The sequence below is a fragment of the Pyxicephalus adspersus genome, chromosome 3, assembly GCF_032062135.1.
Source record: "Pyxicephalus adspersus chromosome 3, UCB_Pads_2.0, whole genome shotgun sequence".
NCBI lineage: Eukaryota > Metazoa > Chordata > Amphibia > Anura > Pyxicephalidae > Pyxicephalus > Pyxicephalus adspersus.
Window position 1 is genome coordinate 6,683,514 of NC_092860.1, and position 12,209 is coordinate 6,695,722.

Genomic DNA, 12,209 nt, shown 5'->3' on the forward strand with positions numbered 1-12,209 from the left:
AAAGTATGGAGATCCCCTTTATATATTAAAAAATGTGCAGCAGTAAAGACTGAATGGGAAACAACGAGCCTCCCGGGATAAATACATCACATATCCTAGTAGGCTCCGGGCTGCTCATTTTGCACATGCCTGATCTTGGGCATGCGTTTTGGGGACTTTCCCGAAATGTGATGTCACAGTGATATTTTTTTATATTTTCAGGAAGAAACATCACCCAATCTTGCGCCTGCACAGTATAAGATCTGGTGAGGTAAGTACAACCTGAAACAGATGGCAGAGCCCATTGGTTCTTTTGACCTAAAAATAAGAAGAAACACAGGATGGTGGAGGACTAACAGGATTGCAGAGAGATCAAGGGGCCATTGGAAGTAAAGATATTATTATGTTATTTATTTAATGTATGTTCTGCTTTAACCATGGCAAACACCGTCAGAAAGAGTTTACCCCTAGGGGAGCTTGAGTTGGGTAAGCACTTTACTAGGGTAGATTCATATGAATAGCTGCACATTAACATATTGCATGCTTTCTATGTAGGCAGAAGCTACGGAAAACGTTTTTGGAAATGTTTTTGTTAAAATTAAATCTACTAAATATAAATATACTTAAATATACTTAACCATAATCCATGGCTTCATGACTGCCAGCACCACAGCCTTCACCAACTTCAGCCCTGCAGTGAGGGGAGGTAACACTGGCAGTGCCCATGTTATATTTTAATCATCTGGTGTCAACTTATTTTTTCCATGCTGTATGCCATTGTGGGCAGAATTAACAAAAATGACAGACAGGCAGTCAGGTGTACCTTTTTATTTTGCTATACCTTCATCAAATTCAGCTCCAGTTTTATCCCTTTAGAGACCCTTTAGGCACAGAAAAGTACCCACTGATCTGCAAGAAATGGACGCAGCTCTCTTGTGCACTGACAACACACAGAATTTATACAGTAAGAGTAGTGTCAGCCTTTACCAAATATTTCTTGCAATACTATACGAATTCTGCTACTTTTGCATCTCTACAACTTAAAAGCTAATTATTCTGTGGTCCTAAGATGAGAACTAGGAGTTGATATTATTATCCCTAACATAACACAGAAAGGAAGCCTGGGGCAGCCCCTATATGGTGTATTTTAAAGGTTTGTCCCAACCCCTAGGATAATAAAGAGATCCAAGTAAAGTTTTAATCCAGATCACTAAGGAGTATAAAATATGAATAGAGAGGGTTTTGGGCAAAAAATAATGATATTTAATTTTCTGAACAACTTTTTAAATAGTTGAAAGTAGAACATCCTCATTCATAACCTCGTCACACGCACGACTCCAAGACTTTTCTTAAGCTTCCCCGACTCTCTAGAATGGTGTTCCTCATCCTTTTCGGCTTGCTCCTACTTTCTGCTCCATCAAAGAGCACTCAAAACCAAACTTTTCCAAATTTGCCTACCCATCTCTCCTCCTGTGTCACTATCTGTATCTGTCAGTCATTTGCAACCCCTATTTAATGTACAATGCTGCGTAATATGTTGGCGCTATATATACACTGTTAAATAATAATAATAAAAAATTCTTCTATAAAGAGTTCCATTATTTCTATATAAAGTAAAGCAATCATGAAATGTATGTTCCTGCTAGTAGGGGGGTATTGAAAGTCTATTTGTGGACCATCAAGGTAAGTTTTCATACCCCATGCGTTTCGCTATTTGGCTTCTTCAGGGGAGGTTGAGGCACAGACCAGTCTTTCAGTTCTTTGTGTTTTCAATGACTGTGATTAGATCCTCCAAAAAAAAATATTGCTGAATGTCAGATTTGCTGCTTTAAACAAACACCTACATATGTTTTTTACAGGGTATTGAATCCAACAGTTATAAACCTCTACATAAATATTTATTAATTCTATCTGAGAATATAAAAGAAACATAAACGTTGATTAGCAGCCATTGATGATGGAACCAAGTTTTCGGAGTCTTTATTCCAGCTGATGTAACATCTGGAGGAAAGTATCTCTCTATCTGAGCTTCTGTATAGAAATTCCTCGGCAGGGAAGACAGATGGCCAATAAAATAACATGTAAATGATACAGCAAAAACCAGACAGACAGTATGGAAAAATCACAGTGCGAGTCATCCAGAAAACATGAGAGATTTACACTTAGAAGATATCTCCTTCTGCAGGGAAATATACAGAGCATTGAGATGGGCAGCTGTACATACAAAGGGGACCGCACTGCATTTCATGAGATGCATTTCTACCTGCACCAGCAGTCTGCAGAATATACTATAAAAATGGATGAATGTATCCTGTGCCACATGCAAACATATTTAAAACCAGTTTTGCAATATGAGCTAACAAATGTACTCAAGATAGCTCCTTTAGAATAATGCAAATAGTTAGAATATGCCACATCCCTTTCAATCTAACATTGCAAGACACTTTGTTTTGGCTGGGTCATTGGCCTTGGGACTTTAAAAGCATATAATATTTTTTTGAACACCCCAAACATCATATTTAGAAATATTCGAATGATTTATTAATTTATAATTCATAAAACTTGGTTAAAAACATCACATTCATTATGTACTAACCTCTGAATTTAATATGTACCAACTTTTGGATTTTTGTGATGTTTTTTAACCAAGTTCTATGAATTATAAATTAATCAATCATTGGATTATTTCTAAAAAGATATTATATGCGTTTAAAGTCCCAAGGCCAATGACCCAGCCAAAACAAAGTGGCTTGCAGTTTTGTAATATACATAGCTCTCTATGCAAAGCATTTACCAAGGTGACACCAATGATCATTCATTCAGCTTTTGGAGTCACCTGTCTGCTTATTGGACTAAGAATGAGCAGAGGAACTTATAAACATTCACCTGACAACATCATGAAATGTGCAAAAAAATGGCTAGCACTACATGAACTTTTATTATATTAGTGCTTCCAATCCCAAAATATCAGCCCATGCTACTGTAATTGGGTCTATAGAAGGAGTGGGGCCCCATTTTAGGGATATAGGGTAATTATCTGCAAGAGCATAAATGCTTTTATCATATTATTATTATTATTATTATTATTATTATTATTACAAGTACAGAGCACTTTATGATGATGCAAAACTGCAGCTTTAAATAGATAAAAGAAAAGGTGACTGCCCATTAAAAATAAAATACAATTAAAAGCAGCTTTTTTATCATCATTATTATTATTATATATAATATAATATATTATATAATACAGATTAACAATCGAAAATCCGGCCATCGATAATCCAGTCCCTTTAATTTGCCAAGATGAATTTCAGAGTGCATTTTCAATACATGGACTGCAGTACACTGTTTGGCCACTTATGTTTTAATGGCACTGTTCTGCAGAAACAGCTGTTAGGTCTTGCTTGCTAAACTAAATACACGTAGAGACGTCCCCGCTGCCTGCTCCCTGGAACTGTGCCCGATGTCCGCAAGTGCTGTGAGAAGAAGGCTGGCCTGTATGTAGGTTAAAATAAAGAAAAAATCCGGCACTCCTCAGGTGCAGAGGTTGCCAAATGTTTGATTGTCGACCTGTAATAATAATAATAATAAACAGTATTTGTATAGTGGCAACATATAATTTGTTTGCAATATTCCTATAATCTGAAGCTCTTTCCTGCAGTACCACTTTTCTGCCACAAGCTGCCCTCAGTTAGATAGTCAACATCATTCCACCTGCATTCTCTGAGCCCAGACTGTCCTGGATGTTGTCCTGGTCCTGGGTATCTCAGGCAATCATTGAGAAGAGATAATACTAGAATGTTTTTCAAAATGCATAAGTAGGGGCTGATTTACCTGCTGTGTAGTTTTGACAATCCAGTACTGAGAGTTATTAAGCTTTGCCACACAGCACAGCCTTGTCTGGCAGACCTACTGCTTTTTTTCTTGTGCAGGTTTCCTACCTAGGGTCCCTAGCCCCTCCTAAATGTTTAAAGTCAATGTTATTCAGCTGATATTCATTTATTTTAAAGGTGATTGAAACATAAGCAGACGCTGCACATTGAAATAATATTAGGAATGTATCCTGTCATTTTCAAATCTGTAGCAAATAGGGGGATGGCACTGGTCATGTGATTTCCTATGCCAATAACAGTAAGTCATGTGATCCTGCATAAGCTGGAGCTTAAGCCAAAAAAAGACCAACAAAGTTGTTTGCCTTCAAATCGAGACCCCTGCAATGTTGGCTATCTCCTTCAGAACATTGGTTGCTTCTTCCTCATATTCCTTAGACAGTTGTTTGGCCTTGTCTATGTTCTGTATGTTCTCCTGGAGGTTGTCCACCAGGCGTATCTGATCCAGGTAGCCGGTATTGGCTTCTTTTATTTTATTTTCCATCTCAGACTTGTCCTGGGGTACGGAGAACACCATTCCACCTAGTTTGGTCTGAGTGCTGATCAGGAGCTTGATTGCCCGGCTCAGCTGTTTCACCAGCTCCTGGGATTCCTGCAGAGCCTCCGGGAGGTTTTCTGTCTCCTGCGTAGTAAGGGAGAAGTTGTAGCCTTCCATTCGTATTTGGGGGTCATAGCTACCTGCAAAACAAATGAAAAGCAATGAAACCCAACAATATCCAATGTTTGCTATGATATGTAGTATGTGATGTGATGTGCTATGTAGTTTAATATGATCTTTGGTCCATTCTACATTTTCATATTAAGCTCTGATGAAGGAGGTCTTTTTACCCTGAAATGTGTTGGGTTTTTATTTTTTTTTTATTTTTTTAGATTTTATATAGTTTTGGACTTATTTCTCTTCTCACTTTGAGTATTGTCTGGAAAACACAACTGTGGTACACCCATAAATTGAACTGGCAGGTCAAACCAGTTAGCTTTGGAAAAGACATGGCTCCCTACATTATTACTTTTTAGAGTCTCAGCTCCTCTTTATTCTTTTCACTGGCATAGGAACGTTTCAGGGTTAGTGGAAAAGAGTGCAGAACTTTTGTTGCAGTCTAGATAAAGTTTACAGGTCCGAGTGTTAAATTGACAAGGACCATTTTTGGTTTGAGATAAACTAACCACCTGATGTGGCTGCTATGCTTGACTTCAGGATTTCACTACAAAGTTCAAATGTTCTTTAGTATTTTATATATCCTCAAGCCCCAAGGGGCCACATTGAACTTATTGACATTTTGCTGTAAATAATCCTGAGAAATTGTAGGCTGACTATTCTGCTAATCCTAAATCCCTAATCCATGCTCCTAGCCATGACCCAAAAATATTTACACTAACTCCAGATGCCAGCCTACAGCACTCCACCATCTTGTATTTCTAGTAATATTAACCTGCAGAAGTTCTCAACAAACTACCGGAGCCGGAGCCGCATGTGTGTTGTGGCTCCTTTCCCTATTTACCAAGGCAGGCGTTAACACTTCCGCCACCGGGGTAAATAGAGAACATTCCCTCTTCTCTGTATGTATTGCTGAGGAGAGGGATTTCCCTTCAGGGGCGTTCCTGGTTGGGGACAGAGCCATTAGGGCAGAACTCGAGAGAGAGTCCGGCCTAGTGTGCTCCTGCCTAACCCTGAAATGGCCTAGTGGCCAAAAAAGTTTGCTGACCTCTTTTCTATACAAACACTGATATAGCCAGGTATCGTAATGTAACATTTCATAATGTAACACCTGGGGACTAAGCAGCCTATAGAGCTCACACAATGTACTGGTGAAGGAACTAACTATACGCCTTGTGTGTTGTATCTCCAAAAAACAAAAATGATGAAAGAGAGGAATGATAAGGGGTGGAGATCTGATGCTGCAATATTAACTATGGGTTCCATTATTCTTTTCAATTATCTATGATCATATATGAGGATAGTCTTTGCTTATGTCTATGGAAGTAGCTGGAGACCTGATAGGTCATACGTGTAGATAATTTATTTCGCCAAAAAGACCTTTTTGTGGTCGGATGGTCATACCCATAGCTAGGTGGGGTCCAGAATCTCAAAAACATGGTGCTAGTGTTGTATAGGCAACAAAAAAAAGGGCCCCAAATACATTTCTATACATATATATCAGATGCACTTGTACGGGACAAACCAAAGTATCACAGAGAAGATATAAATCACTGCTATAAAAAAACAAATAGCTAAACACCAACAACACGATTCATTGGATTGCGTCTTTCATGCCATCATTTTTCTGATGGAAACATCCAACAAAGCTGCACCAAATTCAATTACTATTATTTCTTCTGTTGGACACTTTGGGTCATCAGCCAGGTTTTCCTCTTTTCCACCGCAATTGGTATTGGAGGGTGCCTTGGACAAGGGTGGTGGGGTTGGATTTGGCAATGAAAGGTCAACTTTAACTCAGCTAGATACAGAGAAGATACAAACATACTAAGATTAAAATACTAATATAAATAATAATTATAGTGTGCTGCTATGGCACAAGTGAATCAGCAGTAGGGATCGGTATCATGTCATTGTTTTTCCCATCACTCTCTATAATTAATTAGCCATCCGGCCTTTTCCTCTGTGTATCAGTCCCTAACCTAATGGAAATGCCTCATGATCCGGCTGGAACTCGGCGATCTGCTGCCTTATTTTCTTTATTGCGGGTTTGTTTAAGAGCCTATGTACTTTGGCCGCACGTCCGCTTCTCTCCCTGGCCGCTCGGACAGATTTACGGCCGGCGAGAAGGTTTTGATTTTCACTCACGCCACCTAAAAAATAAAACCTGTAAACTGGAAGGAAGCTAGGAAAATCTGAGACGGTCTAGAAAGATTTATTTATTTATTTGTTTTTCAGATTTTTTTTCTCCCTGTGAAATATATGGTGGCCATGTGCTCAGTAATGGGTTTTTACCCCTCACTTCTGTAGGTCCTGGCCCTACACTCCTTGCCTTGCCCATTTATGATTATCGGAGGTCTATGTTGAAAATGTCCAGTCCAGAAGGCGGCAGCATGCAGGCCAGGTTTTCCCATAAGCAAACTCATATATCTTTCTATGTTTGTTGGTAATATTAAAAAAAAAATTATGGATTCCGAACCTCGAGGGCTGGAATTAGGACATAGAGGCACAATATAGTTCAAAGCAACCTGATTGGAAGAGGATTCACAAGGGTCATTTTAAAATAAAACACTTGTTTAAAAATTGTAGAAGGCTTTTTTTGAAGGAGGGGTCAATTTGGGTCACAGGGGAAAAAAATAGGATATTGTTGCCTAGGTAGAACCACAGAATGCAGAAGTGGATGCAGAATTGTTTCTGATCCATTCAGGTTCTATTGGTGGCTTTGCTCTGCGTGGGAGGGGCAACATGACAGGTAATAAAGAGTCTTAATGTCACACTTACCTCTTCCTCGCTAAAGCGCAGGCACCTCTCTCCTGCGCAGAGAGGCAGTTCTGACTCTGGGTGCTCCCAAGTTTTATCAGTTTCGCCCATCCCGCCGGCCAATTTAGCTAGCTCAGACACAGCACTTAGTGTTAATGCAACATGTCTCCACTACTGCTGAGCCCCCTAGCTCTGCTGAGCATTTCCTCTAATTCAGTGTTTCCTCAGTCCAGCTGTTCCAGTATTCCTCTCAGTCTGTGAATATTCATGTGTCACCTGTGCCTCCTGTTGCTTCTTGTGTCTCCTGTGTCCCCTGTGTCTGCGGTGGCCCCTGTGTCACTGGTGTCTATTTCTTGGATCTCTGGTATTTGATCCCTGGCTTGTGACCTCACCTTTCTTACTTGCTGCCTGCCCTTACGTGGGCCTTCCTTGACAATTCTTCTGCCTAGTGATTTGGTACCATGTATCTTCCTGCCCACAATGGTGTACCCAAGGACCACAACATGGCAGTAACCAGCAGGGCAACATCCCCACCACTAGAGGCTCTGGAGAAGACCTGGTTACTGCTTAGACTCTGCACCGTGGCCCTTCTCAAGGCTCACACCACTTCTGTGCAAGCCATAGTGCTCCCCAGTGGCCCTGTCTCCCAAAATGTGTGTTAAATCATATAAATATACAGTTATATACAGTAAAACCACCCAAATAGTGAGCTAATGATTGCTCATAAAATGGAGCAATCTAAAAAAGGCAGGGACTTTACGTGGCACAAAGCTTAATAAAACATCAAAAATATTTAATGAATACAAACTAACTTTACACATGAATGATAGACGTTTGTAAATACAAATACAACTTCCTGAATCAGTCCACAAATGAACAATGGCATAAAGGTCACAATTTTACACCAGATATTCAACCCAACTCGTTTCGCAGGGTATAAAAACCCACTTCTTCAGGGGAAGAAGAAAAATTACATTGGTTTTTCTAGAGACATTTGCTGCCTCTTTAGACTTGTAGAAATTAATGATTCTTCAAAGTGGAATTCATCAACAGAAAGCCATATTCAGGAAAATTGTGGAAAAATTGTGGACAAAGTTGTATTTACAAACATATGTCATTTATGTGTCAAATTAGTCTTTATGAATAACTTATCAATAAAGTTTTTTTATGTTTTAATATTTAGGTGGTTTCATACTGGTAACCATGTTTAGTTCCTGTGTAGAAACTGCTTTCAGTTTTCTACCGTATATTTCTGGCTGAACACTAGTGGGCAGCAGAGCGACTCCAATGTCAGTTTCCTGCCTATAAGAAAACTCCATGTCCCATGATTCCTTGCATTGTATATCATGGATGGGGGTGGTCACATTTGTAGTCTCACCTGTCTACAACACAATAGGGTGGCTACAAATGAAGACACGGAGCATGAATTGTAGCCACAGGGATTAGGAATATAAAGCTCTCTGCAAAATATAAAGGGATTTATGAGGAGTAAATTAATTTGTTGGATGGCCACTGCTGTGAAATAATGATCTGCCATTTTTATCTGCTGAACATTTGCTGAGTGAAATAAAGCCCCGCTGACACACCATCCGGGGAGCTTCAAAGAGGGGAATGATTTAATACAAGACAAAGAGAATGCAGCACAATTCTGTCCTCTGCTATTGCTGCCACAGATGGAAATCATAAATTGTATTTCCACTCTTAATGCTTCTCAGTGTTATCCCAGCTGTCATTACATCTGATCCTGCTGACATTCCCAAATCTTCTCCTGAATTCATAGTAACTTAAATTAAACTATTTGTACTGAATAAAATTAAACACTTGGGCATGTTACAAGGATGTTAGGGGATGGGTGAGTGCTGCATCATGGCCTAAAGGCTGCTTTATATCGCCCCACAATATTGCATTCACTTTTGTAAACAGGAGTCTCTCTGAAGAGCTCCAACTCTTTGCAGAGAGATCACTGCTTCCACACAGAAATCAAGGCTAGCAGTAGGCTAAAAAGTAAATAAACTGTATTATAGGTAGAGTTCATAGGCTAGCAAGCCCCCCCATGCCCTTTCTACCCCCCTCCAACATAACGTGATGTACAGACAACGGTCCACGTACTATATTGTGTCTTCAGAGTCTCTATGCAGCTGCTGAGGTTCTTTGAATTGCTGATGTGAATGAGTTCGGACACACTGCGGGTCATGATGTCATGATTGTCCACCTGCCTATTGTACAGATCAGCGATCTCTGAAAATTTCTCATCGTATTCCCCAACATCGACTTTCTTCAGCAGCAGCTTGTCACCTTTCTGCAGAACTGAAAGAATGCAATGATTTGTTGGAAGGAGTGCAAGAAAAGATTTAAAGCCCAACTGGTGGGAATGGCATTTAGGATGAATGGAAATAAAACACATACCTCTTACTTTTTTAGGATGTTGGATTTGTACAGAGAGGGGTGCAGTCTGGGGGAAAAAAGAAACATATATTTACAATGGGCATTAGAAGCTGCAGCAAACATAAAGACCACCTCCTTTCCAGCCCAGCAGCATCTAGCTCCTCCCTCCCCAGCCTGGCTGTCCCCACCCCTTTCATTCATTGGATTTCATTTCTTTCAATCACAGAGTCTCAGCCTCACATGTGGGCGTTACCTTAGGCATGCAATACCGCCTGTCTTGGAACACTTACGCCTCCTACAGGTATGAGAATAACTCCAGGCAAACAGCTAAATAAACAACGAGAATACAAATATAAGAACAGGGTGACCTGCAGTCAGTGGTATAAATCATCCCTAAAAGCTGCGCAACCAGGTCGATGACCTCACTTTTCTCAGCTGCTGATAAGCTGAACAGCTTGGTCAGTGCCCCGCCCTCGGGCTGTGATTGGACAATGAAGAAGAAGCATTAATTCTGTTGTGTAGGGTTGTCTAAAGCAATGCTCTGGCTCAGTGTTGTTCCTTCCACTGCCATTGTAATTGGTGCTGTCAGAGCTGGTTATAGGGATTTGGGGAGCAAACTACGCAGGGGAAGGCACGGAACCATCTGCCCAGGGAACCATTTTCTTAAAAAAACCTCCCTTACTGCTGTGCAGGGTATTACAGGAAGCTGTTGGGAGGGATCCAAAAACTGATGTTACCTGTATGTTACCTGATGAATAGAGAGGAATGCTTTATAAAACAGCAAAAATTGCTTCCTCCTTTTTCTTCTTTTGCTGCATCTCTGTGCTGCAGATCCGCTGCAACTTTTTGCAGCCACTTCCTGCCTGGCATACATTTCAGCAATGGCTGCATGGCATTACTATGATGGCAGAGGTGGCCTTTGCTTCATGCCTATGCAAAGGGGCATTTATAGTCTGTTCTAAGGGTATGAGATAGGGGAGAAGGGAGGGCAGATATATTGGAAAGAGGCTGGAGGGTTTGTATAAGGCAGGGGAGATCAGGGGGCAGATTTAATGCAGGGGAGACTAGGGGGCAGATTTAATGCAGGGGAGACTAGGGGGCAGATTTAATGCAGGGGAAATGCAGGGGAAACTAGGGGGCAGATTTAATGCAGGGGAAACTAGGGGGCAGATTCAATGCAGGGGAAACTAGGGGGCAGATTTAATGCGGGGGGGACTAGGGGGCAGATTCAATAATTGAAAGGCAGTGGTGCAGATTTTTTTGGAAGGGGAGCAGATTTACCGAGCAGAGGCTGGAGGGTATTTATGATGCAGGGAAGGCTGGGGGTGGATTTATTGCAGGGGAGACTAGGGGCAAGATTTAATAAGGGCCGGGAAATGGGCAAAATTTTTTGGAAGAGGCCTGGAAACCGGTTTAATGGAGGAAAGGTTATGGGGCGGTTTTTTAAAAGGGAAGCCTAGGGCCAATTATTTAAAGAGGAAACCAGGGAGGCCGGTTTTATTAAAGGAATGGCTGTGGGGCAGATCTATTAAAGGGGAGGCTAGGGGGCAGATTTAATGAACAGGAGGCAGGAAGGCAGATTTAATGCAGGGAAGGTTGGGGGCAGATTTTTTAAAGGGGAGGCTGGAGGTAATTTATTGAAAGGGGAATGCAGGAGGGCAGATTTATTAAAAGAACGGCGGTGGGGCAGATTTAATGCAGGGGAGGCTAGGGGCATATTTATTAAAGGGGATGCTTGGGGGCAATTTAATGAAGCGGAAGACTAGAAGGCAGACTTAGTGAAGGGGCAATGGCAGCTCGTATGCTCATGCCATATAATGCACCATAGTTCATTTCGGTGGAGCTCATGGGGGTAACTTACACATGACCCCCGGCTCCCCCAACACTCAGTGGGCCGAGATTTATTATGTGGAGTTATTCTTCACCAATAAACGCCTCGGCATTGCTGATATCTTAGACTCGTCGTTCTGTAGACTCGCTTCATCTTACTTCCTGGAATATTCAGTTATGAAACATTTCCTGTCCAAAGATCCAACAATAGTGCCAGGAAAGGGCAACTTCACGGCAGGTACCCGCCACACCCCAGCCACCAACACACATTCACACCGCTCCTAAACCGTCCTCCTACCTCCTCGGCACTACCCTGTGCACAGCAGCAGCAGAACATTGTGCTCGGGGAGATTCACATCGACACGTCCGAGGGATCACAAGACTGAGCAAAGTGAACGAGCTCGGCACTGGTGACGCCACTGGTGACCCACAGACAAGACAAACCAGTTTCTTTTAACACTAGCGAGTACTTATAGAGAGGGAGGGAGTGCAGCGTACCCAGAATGAAAGCAAACCTTCCTTAAAGGAAAACTGTCAGCTATATTGATCAGGAGAATGTATTCAGTGCAATGCTGATTATGAGCCGTTCACATAGCAAAGACAATTATCACATTGCAAGGGATATTTCACTTAGCTTAGTGAATGAGATGAAGCTCTGCTGACTTCAGCCATCCAATCATGTGTATGAAAAAGTAATTTGTTTAATATTT

The 12,209-nt window shown here is 41.2% G+C and overlaps 1 protein-coding gene across 3 annotated transcripts; it reads right to left on the bottom strand.

Moving 5' to 3' along the window:
• Positions 1-1,855: 1,855 nt before the first annotated feature.
• LOC140325559 (uncharacterized) lies at positions 1,856-11,941 on the bottom strand. Of its 3 annotated transcripts, none has more exons than XM_072403457.1 (5): positions 11,798-11,938; positions 9,923-9,996; positions 9,691-9,736; positions 9,394-9,591; positions 1,856-4,547 (listed from the first exon to the last, which is right to left on the bottom strand). In XM_072403457.1, the coding sequence occupies exons 2-5, from the start codon at positions 9,929-9,931 to the stop codon at positions 4,177-4,179; spliced, it is 624 nt and encodes a 207-aa protein (XP_072259558.1). In that variant the 5' UTR covers positions 9,932-9,996; positions 11,798-11,938; the 3' UTR covers positions 1,856-4,176. The 3 variants fall into 3 exon arrangements, with proteins under 3 accessions (XP_072259558.1, XP_072259559.1, XP_072259557.1); XM_072403458.1 differs by lacking the exon at positions 11,798-11,938 and adding an exon at positions 11,531-11,727; XM_072403456.1 differs by lacking the exon at positions 9,923-9,996 and having other exon boundaries at positions 11,798-11,941.
• Positions 11,942-12,209: the final 268 nt, after the last annotated feature.